Source organism: Hyperolius riggenbachi, chromosome 2, assembly GCF_040937935.1.
Source record: "Hyperolius riggenbachi isolate aHypRig1 chromosome 2, aHypRig1.pri, whole genome shotgun sequence".
Lineage (NCBI taxonomy): Eukaryota > Metazoa > Chordata > Amphibia > Anura > Hyperoliidae > Hyperolius > Hyperolius riggenbachi.
The window spans coordinates 478674037-478694941 of NC_090647.1; the positions used below are offsets into that span (position 1 = coordinate 478674037).

Below are 20905 nucleotides of genomic sequence, written 5' to 3' on the forward strand. Positions count from 1 at the left end.
ATTGCTATGGTAACGCTCGTCATGCTATTGGCGTAACGAGCGTTACTAGCTCCAGGATGCATGGTGGGCAAATGTTACCGGCCTTTTGTGGATCAACCCCATGAAGAGATATACATGTGTTTGCACAGTCTTTATCCTTCTTAGAAATAGGCTATTTTCCTTTCTTTCCTGACTGAAAGGGTTAAGAATCCAGGACTCTAAATGACAACTCACCAGCAGTTGGACTGTAGCACAACTCTCACTGATAAATAGTTAAGGGTTATAAAACTGTGTGCTGAGAACACCACATCTGACTATACGGAACAGGAAACAAGTTCAGTAGCTCAAGATCTGCGTCTGCGCTAAATAACTTTTACAAAATACACTCACGTACCTGAGGCAGTCAAAACCTAAAGCAGATTTTAACCTTGAAATATAAAATAAGGCCAGGGGATTTTAGGAAAGTCCTATTTGGGATTCAAGCTGTAGATAGAATTCTTTTTATGCTTTAAAGAGAACCCGAGGCGGGGTTCTAACAACGAAATCCCCATACAGAGACTGGGTCTGCCTATAGAGCCCAGCCTCTGTTGCTAGTCAGATTCCCCCTAAGCTCCCCCTGTACTCAGCGAGACCCCATTAATCACAGCCGCGCTGTGCGGGCTATGTTTACCTCTCTAATGTCAGTCTCCGCTCTCCCCCGCCTCCTGCATCGCTCCGGTCCCTGCGTGGGCGGGGACCGAAGCGATGCAGGAGGCGGGGGAGCGGCGAGACTGGCATTAGAGAGGTAAACACAGCCCGCTGTGACACGCTGCGTGTCGACAGCGCGGCTGTGATTAATGGGGTCTCGCAGAGCGCAGGGGGGGCTTAGGGGGAATCTGACTAACAACAGAGGCTGGGCTCTATAGGCAGACCCAGTCTCTGTATGTGGATTACGTTTTCAGAACCCCACCTCGGGTTCTCTTTAAACAGAATGTGCTTGTAGAAAATCATGAGATGGCCAGTTTTATACCAAGAGCTCTGTATAAGGGTAGCATTATTAGGAAATGTATGTATAAACTTTAACAAAAAGAAATAAGTTGAGGCCAATAAGAAATTATCACTCATCAACATCTTTGTCCATCAATCGTCCATTCATCCTTCTGAAGAAGGCCTTTGTACCAAAGCAATATCATGTGCACAAAAAAAAAAATAAACCATAAATTCCCCTGTCAGTGCTTAAAGCAGTCACAACATAGTTTCCTGATTTCCTGTTTATTTAGAAAATAAGGAGCAGAAGTGTGACTTTTAAGGGGACATGCTTCAATGAATACAGTTTTATAACTAAACATTTGGTACAATTAAAACAATTAATATATAACACATAAGTAAAATTAGACATAGAAGATATAAAAACATAGGTATCCTTCATAGACAAACCATTATGAAGAGTAACAGAAGTCACGTGCACCTTCCATCCATGCAAAAATGTGCGTTTTATACCTAAGGTATCCATACAAAAATGTGTTTCAAAAAATGCCAAGGATCATCAGCATACCGCCTTCGATGAAGCTAGGCTGGTCACAGTGGGAGTGGAGGTGGGTGGCGGGGACACGGAGCTGGCGACGTCTGTTTCGCATCACGAAGACGCTTGGTCACGCTGGTTTCCAAGCATCTACGTGAGGCAAAACAGACGTCGTCAGCTCCTTTTTTGTCCCCGTCGCCCACCTCCTCTCCCACTGTGACCTGCCTAGCTTCACCAAAGGCGGTATATGCTGATGGTCCTTGGCATTTGTTGAAACACGTTTTTGTATGGAGACCTTAGGTAATAAACGCACATTTTGCATGAATGGAAGGTGCACGTGACTTAACTTGCTTGATAAGCTGGTGTGAGTAGTGTGTGGGAGCCGAGCACACACGGGCACGGGCTGCAATTCGGGGAAACCAGCGGCGACACTCGTGGATGTTAAACTTTGACTGACAGTGCACATCAGTCACAGCCTAAACCGGATCACAGGTGACTGGAAGGCTCCGAGGCCGGCTGGCAGCTGCCGCTGGAGATTGATCCGCTGAGCCAGTGTGGGTACACAGAGCTGACGCTCAGTAGTTCCAGAGATCCACTCAGTGTCGTGGAAAGTTGCCAAAAGCTGGTCGAATTCGCAGGCTTACAAAGTCTTCTGCTCAGGCAAGTATGTTTTACGTTGTTATATGGCGTTATCTGTGTTAATGTGTACATTCTGTGTTAATTGCAGAGTGGAGGCTGCGGGCTTCTCATCTCTCCTGTGCGTGAAGGGAGGGGTGAGGAGAGGTGCAGCTCCGATGTAAATACAGAACGTGTTTTCAGAGTTTATGCGCTTTGATTGTTTCTTAGGATTCAATGTTCCTGTGTGGCAGATGTTTTGTTATCTCGCTCTCTGGGTTTTGTTTTGTTTTTCTCTCCCTGTCCAGAGACTGGGCAGGATGATAGATAAGGGGGGGGGGGGGGTCCCCCGCGGCAGAGGGAAACCAACAGTGTTAGTGGTGGACAGGGGGGAGAGGTAGCAGAGTAGACAGGAGAGAACAGTTGTAAAACTTAGAAGTAAGTTTTTCTCGGGGAGCTAGGTGGACAGCCCTTGTCTCTGGGTAGCTGTGGAAGTTCGCAGAGGGACAGCTGAGATAATGGGTGAGGTTTTTGTTTGTCTTTCCTCCGCGCGTTTCCAGTCAGAGTTGCTAACATGCTTGTAAATATCTGCATCTGTTATGTTGTTCAGCCAGCTCGTCTGTTGTTCGTCTCAGTAATAGCGCTGTAATAGTTCTGAGTTATGGCTGAGATAAGCTGCAGATGAGTTGTGGAGAGAGGGGATAGAGGGAGAGAGGAGGAAAGCAAGTGTCTTTCTGTTTGTGAGATGTTCTGCACGTTTCTCGCATTTCCAGTCGGTGCTGCTGCTAACATGTTTTTTCAATGTCTGTATTGTGTTGAAGTTCGAGCTGGGATGTTAACAGTTAAAACAGTTACAGTGGTTTGGAGTCGTATAGCTCGCTCGGGCGGTTCTTAGTTATGTCTGTGATAGAGTGAGAAAGATTCCTACGTCTCTGGGGATCCGTATGTCTGATTGCAGTTCGGATTACAGCTGAGACGTGAAGGAATGCTGAGGCTGATTTTTGTGCACTGTGGATAGATGCTGTGTGTAACTATGCATAAAAAAAATGTATGTTCTATTTGATTTTGTTCTTTCTCCTAAGATATAGGAAACGAGAGGCTGCTATGGGAGCAGCCGTCTTAGCTGGCAGTCCAGGACTCAAAATGGCGGCAGTGGAGAGAGCCCGCCCCCGTGAGTCATGGCCCCCACACGTCATGGCAGGGGGGAGGAGGGGCTGGGGGATCCACATCACGTCAGGCTGTGCTCGCGGCTCCGGGCAGAGCAGCTGAAAGGGAGGGGGGTAGAAATACAGAGACAGTCTACTGTGTGTCTCGGCTCTCAAAGTATTTCCCCAGAGCTTTTCCCTGGGTCCATGGAAAGGAATGCCAGAATAGGAAGTGTTTCCCAGCTGGGTGCAGGGACACACGTAGCAGTACAGATCAGAAATGGGTCTGTACTGTGTTGCTTATGGGATTATTCCTGTAAGTGGGGCACCTTAATGGGTGGTGCAGCATGAGTTCCCAATAGAAGGAAAGGGGGACAGCGCATCAAGGGGGGTGCCGGAGTTGGAAAAAAAGGGAGTTGACCAATCAGGGTTTCCGGTTTTTTTTCGTGGACAGGGCCAGAACTTGACTGAGAGGTCTATGCTGGGCTGGGGCTGTTTTTTGTGCGTTTTTTTCCGTCCACTGATTGGTCAAATATGTTTTTTCCAGCTCCTATCAATTGTAGCACAAAGAACAAGGACTGACAGCAGTTCATGGGGCAATTATGCAGATGATAGAATTGCCGTTTACAGAGTGACAGTGTATCAGTACGGTGTTTGCCATGTGACTACCTACCATGTGGGCATTCAGGGATCTGCATACAGGCATGTGACGCTGGTATGCTTAGCCCTGCACCCTGTGTAGTTTAAGTGCAAAGTGCTCCTTCCGACAGGGAGGCAGCAATTTTTTGGTAGTTTAGGTGGTGGCACGGCAAACATTGATCAGAGGGTACAACACACAGAACTTCTAGCAGAGCTGGTATCGCAATGAAGTTCTAGATAAGTAAATGCGATAATGAGTAAGAGCATTGCAGGCTCACCTGCAAAGCAGCATCAGGTGTGGCATCCGTAATCTGTGCATGCGACGGCCGCGCATGGACAGATAAGGGGGGATGTGGAGTGAGCTGCAATGAGGTGAGAGCTTCCAAAGGTGAAGCGAGCTTCCATAGGTGAAGTCCACGGGAGCATATTGTAAACAGGTAAGTACTGAGGATAGTACTGAGGTAGGGGGGGTGAAGTTTAACTCCAATCTACCAATAAGAGTAAACAGAGTTCATGAGAACCATAAAGCAACGAGATCAATTACGGTATATATTGATCAATTTAAAGTGTAAAGAGTACAAGCCGCAGGGCGAATCCCAAATCATTAATAAGAATTGATTTGTTTGTATTTCGATTTCAGGCGTTTGGCAATATGGATTTGAGACAGATGCCGTGCTGGCAGCAAAGCTGGAGATGTCAGTCGGATACGCGAAAGGTTCCAGATGCCAATCTAAGCTTGGAGACCAGCGAGATTCCTGAGATTGGAAAGAGACTAAAACACGAGATTCCTGAGATTGGAAAGAGACTAAAACACGAGATTCCTGAAATGGGAAAGAGACTAAAAACCGAGGTTCCTGAGATCGGAAAACGTCTAAAAAAACTGTCTGAGCAAAGCATAGTGCAAATTGCTAATGTTTTTCTTTCCCAAGGTGGTGCGTTTATAATGAGGAGTACCGTGCTGATGGTGATCCTAGGTTGCCATTTCGTCCTAGGAGAACGAAGAGAGGACATTCTCATGTATAATAAGGGGTTAATGAGAATGCAAGGCCCAAGCATGTTAATGTTTGGTGACAAAGGTACTAATCCTTTCACACCTCCCTCCGCTTGGCACAGACGGACCATGCAGGGACGGAGGAAAAGAGCACTTGTGCCAGGAGAAAGCAAATTTCATGGCACAAGGTGGGTGAAAGGTCTGAAGGGTCAAGTGTGCGGGCAGTGGGAATTTAATGGCAGTGTAAATCTGCTATTGAATGCCACACTCCCAGAATCGATGCACCGATCCAAAGGTTTGTTAAAAGGTACATTGCAGTACAATGGGTACATGCAAAAGGTGGAGTGTGTGATTCAGGGGTACCTTGTCTTGGTTATGCAGAGTGAGATGGGTCCAGATTGGAGAGGAACGAGCAGGAGGCGTCAATTCTCTTACCAGAGAGACGCAGGGGACCACATCACACTCTGGAGCTACCAACAGAGAGTGCCTCTGAAACAACTATACACACGTAAAGGCTGGAAAGCCAAGGGTGGGTGGTTCTCGAAACAAGAAGTAACAATCGAGATCAAGCCACATTTCCAGGTGACAAAGAGGGTGGGGAGAGCGGTCCCGGGGGAGGGAAAGCCCACACAGGGAACCCCATTCACACCACACGGGTCACAACAGGGGACGATATTACACAGTCCATATGCAGCAGCTTATCCTCATGATAGTTGGGTAAGTGATGAGGTACTCTTAATCGAAAGATTGCAGAGAGTACAGTCTTCCCGACCTCAGGTACATATTGTGCCTCAGGACATAAGGGGGGAAGAGGTCCAATCAGGACAGCTGGGGACATATTTTGTCAGCGAGAGATTGGACAAGGGGAGGTATATTAATTTTTCTGGAGAAGGATCTTTTGCATGGCAGCTTCGAGATGTTTGGGTGAACAAATGGAAACGGTGCAACATTCCTTTAGGCACCGCTACTTCCTTAGTTCCCACCTCAACCCGTGTCTTACACCAGGACCTGAGAGGTCAACCTTTTTTGGTGCTAGACGGGGAGGTGAAGCAAGTAGAGTTGTCCTCATGCGGGCAATTCTTGCAGAAGTATCTGCGTTGGCCGGGGCAAGCCAAATTTAGTGAAGAAGCCTGCAGGCTCAATAACGCAGAGTGCGAGGCTACCATTCAAAAGATCCACCCTGAAGCCCAACCGATAGTTCCGGTGGCTGAAGGAAAGGTTTGGTTTTTTAACATAAGGTCTAATGATACATTCAAGGTATATTCTCATAATTGTTCCGATAAGGGGGAGTTTCCAAGGGGAACATATTGTGTGAGTGGAGATCCCATATGGATCCTGTCATCCAGGTTTGATGACGTTGTTTCTCAAATTGTTAAGAGAACTCTAAAGGTCAAAGTTTCACGGGTAGTTCCCGTCCTGAAAGAGAACCCGACATGGGACGAAGGGGAACAGGGTTTGATCCAAGACGACCACATTTTGTTACAAAGGTTAAACAAACAGTACACTAAGTTAGAGGTAAGATTTCACCATGATACAGGTGATCTTAACGAGGTAGAACACAAAAATGAGCAGGTGAGTTCCAGTCTGCCCTGGTGGACAAAGGTTCCGGTGATGTTCCAGGGACACTCGGACGGGGCATCTGCAGTTCCAAAGTTCTTTCTACACCCACTGGTCGTCTGGATGGGGATGACAACTTTAGGCATCATTATCCAGGTGAGGTTGCAGGTTAAAATTACGTAAAATAAATTAACCGGTCCAGGGATTGGTGCCTCATAAACAATCTCCTGAACCAATAGTTTAAATTAAGGGATATACAGGGTTACGGGTATAGGTTTAGTAGTACCTATGATGGGGCTGATTGTATAAAGGCGCTCTTTTAGAAGGCACCTGGCACTGCTCCGTTTTGTAACAAACAAACGAGTTTCACTTTTCTGTGGTCATGCAAGTTTGTGAGTGATACGCAAGTGACGCAAATGCTGAGCATGTGGTATTGAGGGATTTAGAAGTAGGGCCTCCCCAGAGAGCCTGGTTACAGGAAGACCAAGAGGTCTTGCTCTCTCTCTTCCAGGGGTAACCGCCTAGAGCAGAGAAGTTGTGTGAGCACGAACATCGAAAAGTGAAACATACAAGAAAGAAACCAGGTACTGGGAGGTTCAGACGCTGAGATCTGCGGGTCAAGCCGTTTTAGGGGGGATTGTTATAATTTAAGTAGGCCTCAGTTACTTGGCCTGAGTTTTATGTAAAAGGCTTGTCCGCAGTGTATGCCTTTAAAATAGATAGAGGTTTGGTGATGCAGGCAGAGGCATCTCAGGGTCTGCGTGTAGCAGAGGATACACGCAGATACTGAGAACATGTTCCTAAGAGAAGGCCATCAGTTTACTCTGACCTCCACTTACAGGACAGGAACAGTAAACATTGGCCATATTTACTAAACATCCACATGCCTGCATCTGGGTCAAGTGCCTCATCGATTATTAATCGAGTAGGCGGGTATGATGACACCACGAGTGGGTCCACCAATAGACTGATATAGGGGGTGGCGAAGATGATGTCATATTTAACTCTTTCCTAGTCGGTATTAAATCTGGAGCGAGCGATGGGGAACTCACTTCTGCTTCTTCCTTCCGCACTAGCTCGCAATACTGACTGGAACCCAATTATTTCTTTAAGCATGTTCTTCCTTTATGTAATCTGATATAATGTCTGCTGTACATAGGTAGTTTAGTGGAACGTAGGTTAGCAAGAAGTGCCTGAGTGACTTCAGTAGGGAGTCTAATCATGAGCTTGTAACGCACCATGAAGATTGGCATGGCTAGGATATGATGAATGTATCTATCTGTATTTCTGTAGTCCTGAATAAATAACGTAAACATTTAAGAAGCCTGAGAAAGTCTATCTACTGTTTGCTGTGTGGAGAGTCAAGTGATCTCACAGTCTGTGAGACGATGGTGTCGAAGCAAGGTGATAAGAACAGTTTATAACACTCTCCATAATGGTTTGTAAGATGGATTCTTTCTTCCTGGACTAACCACGGAGCACACATCCAGAGATCTCATACTGAGGAACAGCCAAGCGTTGTGGTGAGAACGTTTTTGCCTGCGTTGACTTTTTTGCTTTACGTTATCCAAGAGGAGTGCCACCTTATCTATTTTTTTGCGAAAATACAAATATCCTTCATAGACATAGAGCATCAAGCACCATGAAGTACAGATCTTTTTTACAGAAAAGACCTGGAAATTCTCTTGAGAAAGTGTGTATGGAATTGTTACATCTTTAGTGTCTGCACTGTCAGCTTAGTTAAAATTTGCAAACACTCTTACCATCTGCTGTCTAAAGCAAATCTCTCACATAATAACTGAGGAGAAGACATCAATATTCATTAACTCACCTGGCTGCAGTCTTTACTGAATGAAATTTCATCATCTTTAACCCAGGCATAAGTGACATAATCGTTGGTATGTCTAAAGCCAACCTATAAATTTAAACAAACCGTTAAAATATATTAAAGTGGCACTCTAATCAAAGCATGGCTTTACTGTTGAACAGAGTGGCAGATTAGAGCATCTTTCAGGTTCAGACAGACATCTGTGTCCCCAATGGGCAGAGTTCTCGTTGTTTCCTGTCCTAGTAAAACTCGATACTTCCTTTTCATCCCCTCCTTGGAATCAATTCTTCCTATAGTATTTTGGAAAGTCCACTAGGGCTGTACACTGTCACCAGTTTCCCAACTAATACTCTGTGCCAAAATAGACATTGTACTACAGAGAGGGTAAACAGGCACTCCAGCCCAGAGCAGAGTCCTGGGTGTCACCAGCAGAGAGGGTAAGGGAATACACATTAATAAACCTGACAAATGTCAGATCACAAAATGTTAATCAAGGTTGCCAAACTGTTGTAAGAATATGAGGTTCCACAAATAAAACACAGGAGAAATGGGAACTCACACAACTTTTACATTCATATTACTATCTCGCGAGTTCAAACACTGGAGGCCCAATGCGGGAAGAGGACACAAGGGAGTCGCATACAGCATGTCCAGGACCGGCCCTGGATCAGGTGAGATCAGGTGAGATGCTCTTCCACTTCCTCTGCTGCATGCACTCTGCAATTAGAAGACACGTGGAGTAAAGGTGGCCACCAGACACCAGGGAGCACTCAACAGGAGAGGAAGGGAAGACCACTGGACCCCATGTATCCTATATGGGAGAGGGAGGGGGACCAATAGACACCAGGAACACTATATGATAAAAGGAAGGGGGGGGGGGGGGACGCGACCACTAGACACCAGAGATATGATGAATGGCGGTGGGGAGGACAGCCGGCAGTCTCACTATATTGGTACAGCACCACCCGGTGAACAGAGGAGAATTGCAGCGCTGGATGCAGGGGAGTTGAATAATGTACAGAGCTGCCGCAGATCTCTCTGCAGTATGAGGTTTTCCTGCTTTTAGGGTGTAAAACCGTGTGAATAAATTGCACCACTTTTAGACCTTAAAATCTAGAAATAATCGTACCACCAGGGAGGTTAAAGCAAGCTGTGCTGCTTTGTATAAACAGTTTATTGCCTAATGCAGTAAGTGAGCAGTCACTTGTGGAGATTTTCCAGAAGTAAAAAAGCATGTTAAACTACTTGAAAAAATAAATAAATCATAATTTCTTGCAGATTCCCCTAGTAGGTGTTCTGCATCCCATTTCTTTCCTGAAGGGCTGTAATTAATCTACTATACGTTTCCCAGCATGCTTTCCTTGCAATGAAGACTCAGTCCAATTGTAGCATTAGTGTTATAGAAAAATCCTCAATCCATTAAAAACGGCTTCATTCACATGTAAGGCAGTGATCGTATTACTAACCCTGTATAGACCAATCCAGTCCCAAGTGCTGCTGGGAAAATCTTTGGCGACAGAATAGCTAATGAGAGAGTCATGATCAGCATTCCACTCGCCCTCTGCCTTCAGAGTCACAGATGGTTCCAGGATAAGAGGCTTCATCTGCAAAACAGGTAACTATTTAGTGTAATATAACTGATGAAACAGACTACACCCAATCAAAAGGCACTATAACCTAATCACGTAATAATAGCTATAATCATAATTCCAAATAAAGTCAAGGGCAATTCACCTGACCACACAGTGCAAAAACCTATACAGACACACACATGGACAAAAAAGCAGTATTATGTGCAAACATCTCCCTCATATTACTCAATACACACACTACATAAAACACCCCAACACCTTGGCAGGGATCATGTACCTAACAAAGGTGGAGTGCAACACAGTGTAATGTGCAGCATATACACTGTAAGCAGTTAGCCCAGCATTGAACAAAACCTTTTTTTAGCCTATAAAACACACCAAAAAAAGACCATGGGATTCTAAGAAAGTCATATTTAGGGGTTGATCAAATCCAAGATCTCATACCTTATGCAGGAATGTTGTCAGTGCTGGACCCAGTAAGCACCCAATACATTATTCCAAAGAAGGTTCTGCCACTAGGGGTCCCCTTTGTCAAGGCACAGGACAGACTCTATACCAAGAGTAAAGTCTGTACTATGCCATGACAAATGGGACCTCTAGTGGCCCCAAAAGTATGGTGACGGCATCTTGTGTGTGTAATGGAATAAAAAATCTTCGAGTTCCTTTATTGTTAAAAATTTTTTTTAAAAACAATCTGGGAGTTCCTGCAAACTGTGTGGACCCTTCTATAGAATACTATATATAGGAGTGGAACTATAGATCCAGTTTATCTTATCCATTTAGTTTCAGCTCAGGTTTGCTTTAATACCAATTTCAAGCACTCACCTGCAGAGTGAAAGATCCCGTTACTGGCTTGTGGTCACTGATTCCGTAGCTCATGTTACTTGTATATTTATCTAAATGAACACTTAAGATATGCTCAAATGCAGAGCCAATAGATTCTTCTGGTCCATTCTCTGAAACTGCCTTTAGCCTCCACAAAATGCGATCTGTCCAGGCTGGTTTGCGCTTTTTCCCACTAGAGAATGAGACATATTTATGATACACCATGGTGTCTAGACAAATTCTGACCAAGTATGATAAGCTTCTGAAACCATAGTGTTAGTGGCAGACAATCTAGAGATGCTATATAAATACAGACAACTAAAGCAGCAACCTTTTCTTTGATAAGCCAATCACAAATTTATCCTGCAAACATAATTAAAGGATACCTTAATCCAAAGGCCGGTTTCACACTGCACAGAAATAGGCCTTCAAGAAGTACAGAGATACTATGCGGTATTCCCTGTGTGGCATCCGGCCAAACAGGAAGTGTTGCAAAAAATACGCTTCTGTGCATGTGCGACACGTAAAATCTGCGTCGGGCGTTTACACTTACAGGCGTCATCATAGACTTACATGACTTCCAGTCTGATGCAGAACGCGAGGTAACAGTTTTGGAAGAGTGTCAGACTGAGGACGCAGGTAATGTGATTTCCCCCATAGGTTAACACTGGAGTGAGGTAGAAGTGCATCAATTTGACGCACCTCACCAGTGTGAAAGGGCCCATAAGAAAATTTTAGAAAACAGGGAGCAGGCATGTGTAGTGGGCTCTCCTCATGCCCACCGTTACCCCTGTTCTACTCCTGCACCCTCCGTTACTGACTGCCGCGGCCAGGAGCTCTGCGCTTGAGCAATATGTAGTTGTGACGTAGTGCGTATGCGCAGAGCGCTCCCGGCACGCGATCAAGTCACAGCTGCTTTGCTCTGCTGACCCTCCCAACCAGGAAGTAGCTTCGTAGGGTCATCACAGAGTAATGGAGGGTGCCGGAGGAGAACGGGAGCAGCGGTGGGCATGAGAAAAGCCCCCTATAAATTACCTGCTCCCTCCATTTTTTAATTTTCTTTTGGGCTGAGATATCTTTTAGTGAAGGGTTTGGTCCTTTTCCAAGGGGTGCACAACAATCAATGTTATTGGGATGCTGGAATCACTCACATAAGAATTTGCAAAGCCTGCAAACACGCATGCATACGGTTATCCCCTGCACAGTTCATCATTGTCAATGTATCAGTCGTACGGCTTGTAGAACTGGACAGTGTGACCAGATTTAGCTGCAGATTACAACAGGGGCAGTCTTTCAGCAGACACCTAACAGCCTCTTGTGCACACTAGGCTCAATTTATTCCTGAAATAAATACTGTAGGAATGATTCACAGTGTTAGACCTATATTAATACAGTCATTAAGCTTCTGAAGTGCTAGCAACTGAAATTTATCAGCATTTTTTTGCCAGAGGCCTAGTTGCTGGCAACACATGCTGCCAGTAAGTTACAAATTACTGTGTGACAGTGATTTGCAGTAATACGCTAACATTCGTAAAGCACTTTTTTCCTGTTGACATGGGTAGCTAAAGAGCTGCAGCCACTGAGAGCATGCTGCCTAAAGTACTCTAGTAGGCATATAGAGTGTTGGGGGAGTCTTGCCCAAGGACTTCTCACTGGTTAGGTACAGCTATGGCTTGAACCCTGAGCTCTTACATCAAAGGAAGTGCCCCTAACCAGCACACTATCCAGTTACATAGAGGTTTGGTGTAATAAATGTGCCAGAAAATTTGGGCCATCGGGATATAGCCGATAGTAGAATATCAAATATTCGACTAGAGTGTTTATTTTTGCTGCCACAAATCTGGTAGTTTAAAGGAAACAGGGCCTATTGACTTTCCAGGTACTGCAAGGCCCATTTTCCACTAGGAGGGTGAAGGCAGAGAATTCCCCACCTGTCAGCTGCTCTCCTGTACTGGACAGGCATTACCCTCAGCCCCCATCCACCCATAGAGTTAGATCTGAACACGGCGGTACCTGTATCGAGACGTGACATACTGCATTTTTTTTCTATCGCCAAAATTGAAATTGCAGCAAGAAGACACTCGCAGCCGAGAGCCTGAACTTCCTGACAAGTGCACAGGTCTGGGAAAACAGCCTTAAGGTCCGTACACACGCCGGACTTTAGGCAACGACGGGTCCGTCGTTGCCTCCCGCTGGGTGGGCGTGCCAGCGACAGTCCGGTGTGTGTACGCTCTGTCGTCAGACTGATACGGCTGTTTCTGAGCGATCCGCCCGGCGGATCGCTCAGAAACAGCCGTATCAGTCTGACGACAGAGCGTACATACGCCGGACTGTCGCTGGCACGCCCACCCAGCGGGAGGCAACGACGGACCCGTCGTTGCCTAAAGTCCGGCGTGTGTACGGACCTTTAAATTTACCAAGAGATTTAAGAATTGTTTAATTATGCCTATAGGCAAAACACTTGGCTCAACTCTGATTATTTCTGCACTGTTGAAATTTATGCTGAGCAAATACCAAGACAAAAAAACCTAACTAAGAGCACCCCAGCGACACCCATCAGCATCCAAAGCAGGCCCTTGCCACAGGAAACACAGCAAAAATAAGAGTGCTTGTAAAGATAAACTAGGCAGCCAGCAATACATTGATCCCATCACTGAAAAATCCACCCGAGGTCAAAATAAACTAATAAAATAAACCATTGTAATGAACTATCCTTCTCCTAAAAATGATTTAAGATATTCCACAGTTTATATTTTAATGTACTTTTTAAATTTTTACTGCTTTATTGTTTTTGCTCAGTGACACATTAATTAAAGTATGCCAGAGCTAAATCTATTGACCCTTTTTATCTCTCTCCTGCTCTCAGAAGCCATTTTCTGCTAGGAAAGTGTTTTATAGTTGTAATTTCTTATCAGTGAGGGTCACACTGTAGTCTGACCCAGTCCTGACTCAGACAGGAACTGCCACATACCTGATGTTTAACTCTTTCAGGCAATTAAAACAACAAAAGGAACACAGCATAGTTATTTGTGTGCTTGGCACTGTACATACACATGTCTATCTCATAATGTCACGTCACCTCGGGTATCCTTTAAGTTCCAGTACTCCTTGGGACTAATCCTTACAACAAAGCCTGATTTTGGGTATCAGACTGCACCTAGCAGTTCATTTAATTGATGGATATTGGCTATCTACACATAAAATTAAAAATGAGTGCAGAGATTTGACAGACTAGTTAACTAAATGGAATTTTATCCAGGTGTCTAGAAAAATCCCAAGACTATGTAGTTACAGAGATAATGAAAATACTGAACGGTTTACATGTACATCTACATGAAATGAATGGATGCATGTTAGAATTCTACTTATTTTCGTATTAGTTTCACCTATATCTACTTATAGGGATGCAAAACATTTATCTCTTACTTAAATCCAAACAGTGACTTCTTCCATCTAGAAATGAAACATATCAATGAGTAACACACAGGTATCACAATACATATAATGTACACAGTATAGCTATAGTATCTCTGCTTTACCTTGTATCATATACATCGGAATTCAGATCAAACTTGTAAGTAGGCTTAAATTTGAGTGGGCCTTCCAAAAATCCTTGTAGAAACTGTTCCTTCTTCTTGGCGATATTTAGCTACAAAATAATAAGATGGCGGCTAGTAAAAAGCCCAAAATAGATTTTCTTGATAGTGGTACTTCACACATTAAATCCGAGTGTAACTACTGTGTATAACTACAGCGACCAAACTGCTGTAAAAGGAAACCCACCAGTTTATTCACTAGAATGAACAATTCTGCACTACACAGAACACGTTTATTACAGGCTATTCATGTGCTTCGTTTTAATCTCAGCTTCCACACAGGAATTTAAAGAGGAGCCATCTATCTACATGCCATTTCTAAAAGAGTAAACAGCCTCCGTAAAATAAACTTTTTCCTTCCCCACATTATTATCAGTGGCTGTACAGATCATAATTTGACTATCTAAAGCCTTGTACAAATGATAGAAAAATATCGTTGGAAATTAATCATTATCCAAGGGTTGACAGATAATCATTCATTAAAAAGGTTCCCAACAACAGTTAGCAGCTAGCTGGATGTCACCCGACTAGTACCCGATCCCTCGGCCTACCGATATAGCCTGAGACAGAATAGATGCGTAGTTAGCCTGCAGGCTAATGACGTCTCATGTTGTTATGTGGGGAAGAGGCGAAGGGCAGAGGTGACGTCACATGGCGGGTGGTTGACTGAGCAGAACAAAGCTATAGGCTGTCGCACAGCCAAATTGATCCACCAGGCAAATCGCTGGCTTGATGCCTGTCGGGAGCTGCTGTACACATGCTGGATTATCAGCAGAGGAGGTCATTATCGGCTGCTTCAGCAGAGTTTAATCTAGCATGTGTATGGGCCTTTAGGCAGGAATCGTGTACATTTGTTCGTCATTTCACCTTTGCATGTATATTACCTGTGTGACTAGTTCTCAAACTATCTTGTTATATTGTGAGCATGATGATTCCTCATTTGTGCACATCACTTGCTGAAGCTTTTCTTTTTGTCTGGCATATGCACAGTTCTTTAACAGCTATAGTAGTCAGCTATTTTCCTTCACAGCACTGTATGTGGTCAGGTTTGCTTTAGGCTAATTTCACACCAGGACGTTGCGTTAGAGGGGGCGTTAAGGTCGCATAACGTCCCCCTAACTCAACGCCTGGTGGTGCTGGATCTGGACGTCAGAGTGAGACGCGTTGTGCAGCTCACTCTGGCGTCAGTGATGCCGTGATGCGCACTCTTGTGCGCATGCGGCATCACGTGGTCCCGCCGGCCAATCGCCGCACAGAGCAGCTGCTCCAGGAAGTAAACACTGCATGTCATAACGTGCAGTGCATATTAATTAGCCATGTGCCTGGCTGCTCTCCGCTCCTCCCCAACATTACTGAGCATGTGCAAGCAGTCTCCAAAGTACTGCATGCAGTACGTTGCCTTGTGACGCAGCGCTACAATGTAACGCAACGTGGGCACTGTGAACAGCCCATTGATTTTTCATTACTGTGCGGTGGGCTGCGTTACAGGCTGCTCTAATGTGCGCCTGTAACGTCCCACTGTGAAACCAGCCTTAAGCTCCAAAGATGGTAATGGAACATTATAGAAAATATCATAGTAATCAAGTATATAAAAACAAGATTACGATTATGATTATTGACGACACAATGATCAGTCAGATTCACGGATGGACTTGCTGTTTTTTTTTTTTGTTTGTTTGTTTTTTTACAGATGTTACAGTAGCAGTTCAGATTACATTAGTGACCCCCAAATGTACCACAGACTATATTAGTTTTGAACAGAGTGTTTTTAACGAGAGGTAGACTGTTCTATATTAGGGAAAATATAGTAACAAGCATAAATGATTCCAGAGAAAACGATATGGGTCACCCCAAATGATGAACTAGACAATGCAATGCTGTTTGTTACCACAGTGCTAAATGAACTTACCTGATCCTTTTCCCAAAGTAAATTATATCTGTTACCGTTTACCACTTCCCTAATAAAGTGGATACCAAAGTCCGCAATTCGAAAGTTTAGATCCCCAAACCAAAACACTGCGCTGCGTGGGAGAAGAGAAAGGAAGCTTAGAACATGAAATAAATCATAATAAAATCAATTATTACAATGAAGCTGTACATTGCAGGAACAACATAAGCTCCAGGCATTTCCAAAAAGGGACGATTACTGACCAACTAACACTGGACATACATTTGGAAATGGGCCTCTATGTACAAATACATTTTGATTGCAAAAAAAATAAAATGAAGAAAAATATGTGTACAGAACAATGAGTTAAATAAATAAAAATCCTTCAAGTGATCGGTCAAAAAAAAAAAAAAAAAAAAAGAAAAAGAAAAGGGAGAAGTTAAAAACTAGAAGAGATCAAGGAATAATTGATATTCGTCATGTAATTTGTTCTTATTGTTTGACCTACAATGACCTGCACTTAATCAGCTTTCCTGCTGGCAGACAAGAAAAAAACCAGCACCAGTTGCCATTATTTATAACCACACCCACTAACATTGCGATAGGCTAAAAGGTTGTTTTTTTTTATATACATATACACTTGCACAGAGGGAGATACTGGTTGCTTGGCAGTTGGAAACAGCTGTTATTTCCCACAATGCAACAAGGCTCACAGACTGTGGGAGGGGTTTCACCACAATATCAGCCATACGGCCCCCCACCCCGATGATCTATTCGAGAAAAGGTAAAGATGGAAAAAGGGGGTATCAGCTACTGATTGGGATGAAGTTCAGTCCTTGGTTACAGATCCTTTTTAAAGTACCGTCACTGCATACTGTTACTAATGGACAACAACCTCCTAACCAATCCAATCAGATTGACTGGATCGATACAAAAATCGGATCAATTTTTATTATTCTGACCTGATTGGTTAGGAGTTTTTATTTTTCCATTAGTGGTCACAAACGATCATTTCCATTCATTCATACAAAGATTCGTTCGTAAAGTATTGTTTAGCAAATTGTATCATTAGTGGCCACCTTAAGGAAACTTTTAACCCTCTTTCCAGCCTCATATTTTCAACCCCTATTACAATATAAAAGGCTGCAGTGATTTGTGGACAGGGGTTGACTCGGTGGGAAAGACGTGCCCATTCTACTATTCACCAGCCCCTCAGCTGCCCCACTGAAATAAAAAGACTTTACTAACCTAGACTATAATGACATAAAACTTGAAACATGGCACTACTTTATAAAGTAAAATGCTGTTTCTCATTTTTAACGCAGGTTAGCAAATAGGCCTCTTATGTTTGTGGTGATAAAAGTCACACAGTCACACACCATTAACCAGTTTGGAAGTGTAGCAGCAGACTGGCTAGCTTTTTATTTATGGCTTTCTGGGGAGGTGGAGAGATGTAAACATTTGGCTACTAAAACATTTTCAATAAATAAATCCAGAAAAAAATGATGTGACAGATCAAAACTAACAGAATTATGGTGTGGTGGGATGTATGTGGAACAGTGGGATATCCTAAGCTGGATCCTTACAATAATTCAAACTCCTGGTAATGAATCAGATTTACCAGCTTCCTCCATTACTAGCTTCTTCCAGCTTCCTCCATTACTAGGAAGTAGAAAAAGCCTTCAAGTAGCATTTACTGCAATGGCAACAAAGTACCGGACTTGAAGCAAAAGGAGGACTTCCTCAAGAAGATCCCAGCACTAAGGCCGACTAACTTTGGGACATTTGTAAATACAGTATATATGACAGAGAGATAGCCGAGAAAAAAAATCCCATGCATCTTCTAAGCAATAAGACAACTATGATGCCAAACTTCTCATGCAATCCTCATACATGGATACCAGGGATACTCACAATCTAACTGTCCTGAAGTGTTGCATGACTTTTGGCTTCTCTCACAAAGAAGCTATGAAGTATGGTATAGACTCCATCCAGCTTCATTCACTGGGACAATTCATCATGTATCTAGGAAAATACCGTTTCTCAGCAGGGCTGTGGAGTCAGGACAAAAATCATCTGACTATTGAAACCACAGACCCCCCCCCCCGACTCCAGGTACCCAAAATTTCTCCGACTTCTCAGCCCTGTTTCTCAGCAGGTTACATCACACTGCTGTGAATGAACAACAATGAAATGAAAAGTAACGTCCCACTGGAAGCATTCTGGGCATGTTGTCAGGTGCATTGCACTGAATATCAGTGTCCTCAGTGTGAATGAGCTTTTTATGGCAAAGTTAATTCTGTATTCTGTTTATTTGTTGCTGAACACATTATGACGACATACATAATAGTTATAAGTAATAAAATGGTCACACAGTCACACATGACTGGAATCATGTATATTCCTGTTTATCCAATACAGCACTAACAGAGATATTTATAGACTTACTCATGGTCCAGAATACTGCCAACGCTTTCCCCATCAAACTGCTGTGCCTCCAGCATTCTCTCAAAATCATCCAGCCTTTGGTTAGTGTTCTCCATGTGTGCAGGTAAATGGCAGTTCACAAAGCACAGCATGTGTCCGTATACAGACATGCGTACTGTCACGCCTCCTTTATTACCCTATTACAGACATGCAAGGAAGTCATTACATATTATCATCACAATAATCCTGTCATATTATAGTGCCATAATAATAATTAAATAGTGCAGTTTTCTCTGCTCTGCTTGTCCAGAGGTATGAGCGTATAATAACACAGGAAAGGCTGAAAGGGTATTTGGTGGGTTGCTTGTCTCTGAACTTTGACACACACGTAATAGTGCATCCTTCCAGCATTAAAGGGGAACTGAAGTAAGAGGTATACGGAGGCTGCCATATTTATTTCCTTTTAATCAATACCAGTTGCCTGGCAGCCCTGCTGGTCTATTTCTTCAGTAATATCTGAATACCACCAGAAACTAACATGCAGCTAGTCTTGTCAGATCTGACTTTAAAGTCTGAAACACCTGACCTGCTGCATGCTTGTTCAGGGGCTATGGTTAATAGTATTAGAGGCAGATGATCAGAGGGGTTGCCAGGCAACTGGTATTGCTTAAAAGGAAATAAACATGGCAGCCTCCATATACCTCTCTCTTTTGTTCCCCTTTAACCGTTCTAAGACAAGTTCCCTTGGCGGTATATTACAGATTTGCAGTTCACCCATACAGCACTGCAACTTTCTAATTCCCCCCCCCCCCCCCCCCCTTCCCCACATTGTGCAAGTTTGAGATATACACTGTATTTACCCACAAAGACGTTCTGCGTAGTTTCTACTTTGAAAACTCTTGTGTGGGGGTCATGTGTGTTTGAGTCACCCTAATCTGCTCTTATTGCCACAATACTTCCTGTTACTGTATGTACATTAGATATATCTATGGCATGGATTTCTGTAGACATGTCCAACTGTGCCAGTGGAAGTTCAGTGGCCGGAAGAGCCACAGAGAAACTCACTCACTTCCTGTAATTAGCAATACTAAAGTATGAAACAGAGTAAAGAAAAATCTTACTGAGCAGGACCCAGTAAAAAATTTAAACTTGCTTGCTTGTTTTTAACACCTCCTCAACCTACACAGAGATACAATGAATGTTTTGGATGGAGTTCCACTTTAATATAACCAAGTTAGGTTTTCAGGATCACCCGAGGCAATGATGAAAATGAAGAGATCCTCCAGGGGCTCCTCTTTGAGACCACAGCCGCTGGGCCGGACCCTCTTAAAGTTTGTGTCTATGTTCCCCACTGTAAGGAGTAACGGAGCTCACCACCAAGTATATCTGTTATGATGCGCCTTGGCAGGTCCAGCAGCTAATGAAGGAGAGGCCGGCACCATCGACTTAGTTATACTCTTTTATTTGAAGTGCCAAATATAGTGATAAACAGCGATGTTTCGGAACGCTTAGCTCGACTGTATGCAGACTGACACTCTACAGTCACAATCACTACTTTATATTCCCAGCGCAGCTTGCAGCATCCAATCACATCCCATTGTACAAATTGCCCAATCAGTAACATCCGTGTACAAGCCAACCTGATGGGGAACATGTGCTGCCTTAAGCTGATTGGTCAGCCAAACGTCATGCTCCCCACTGTGCACAAAAGTGACCATGCTGCACCTGCGCAAGCACAGCCTCACATGCGCAGTACCATGGAGGCACTCCTGGATAAGCTGCTCTGGTTTACTGTGCAGGTTTACTCACGCAGGCGCAGTATGGCTGTGCTTGTACGTAGCGGGGAGGGCAGTCAGGATAAGGTCCGAAAAGCTGTTGATGGATATTTTCCGGGGGTCCGTGAACAGCAAAGGTGGTCTCCAGGAGGACACGGGAAGCCGCTGTAGGATTCAGAGACTTCCCGCTTCACAGGTGAGCATCTCATTTTTTTTTAATTAGCTTCATCTCAGGCACACTTTAAGTTCTCCGATAGGCTGACACTCAGGAACCACTAAGTAAAACAGGCCCACTGGCAATTACCTAGATAACTACAGAGTCATTATTTTACAATGCTTTCCAAAATATCAGTGTACAATATGGCTTCCCAGTTATTTAAACAAATACTGTACATACAAAACCAGCTGAAGCAAAATTCACTTCATTCTTTTTTTTTTATTTGGGCCGCTTCGGAATATCTTGGCACACATGTATCCACCCATCCCCGCAAAGCACAGGACTCTTATCCAAAAATGTAAGGCATGCAGAATCCTATTCACAGCTCAC

The 20905-nt window shown here is 43.9% G+C and overlaps 1 protein-coding gene across 3 annotated transcripts in view; it reads right to left on the bottom strand.

Moving 5' to 3' along the window:
* Window positions 1-20905, bottom strand: part of INPP5K (inositol polyphosphate-5-phosphatase K) — a 62657-nt gene that overhangs the window by 12855 nt on the left and 28897 nt on the right. For 2 of the 3 annotated variants that reach the window (XM_068270289.1, XM_068270287.1), the window contains 7 exons: window positions 18605-18780; window positions 16178-16289; window positions 14212-14321; window positions 14099-14125; window positions 10673-10865; window positions 9722-9859; window positions 8259-8342 (listed from right to left, as the gene is read on the bottom strand). In XM_068270289.1, the coding sequence (XP_068126390.1) occupies window positions 8259-8342; window positions 9722-9859; window positions 10673-10865; window positions 14099-14125; window positions 14212-14321; window positions 16178-16289; window positions 18605-18780 (840 nt within the window). The remainder of the gene's footprint in view (window positions 1-8258; window positions 8343-9721; window positions 9860-10672; window positions 10866-14098; window positions 14126-14211; window positions 14322-16177; window positions 16290-18604; window positions 18781-20905) is intronic. The other variant, XM_068270288.1, reaches the window with a different exon arrangement.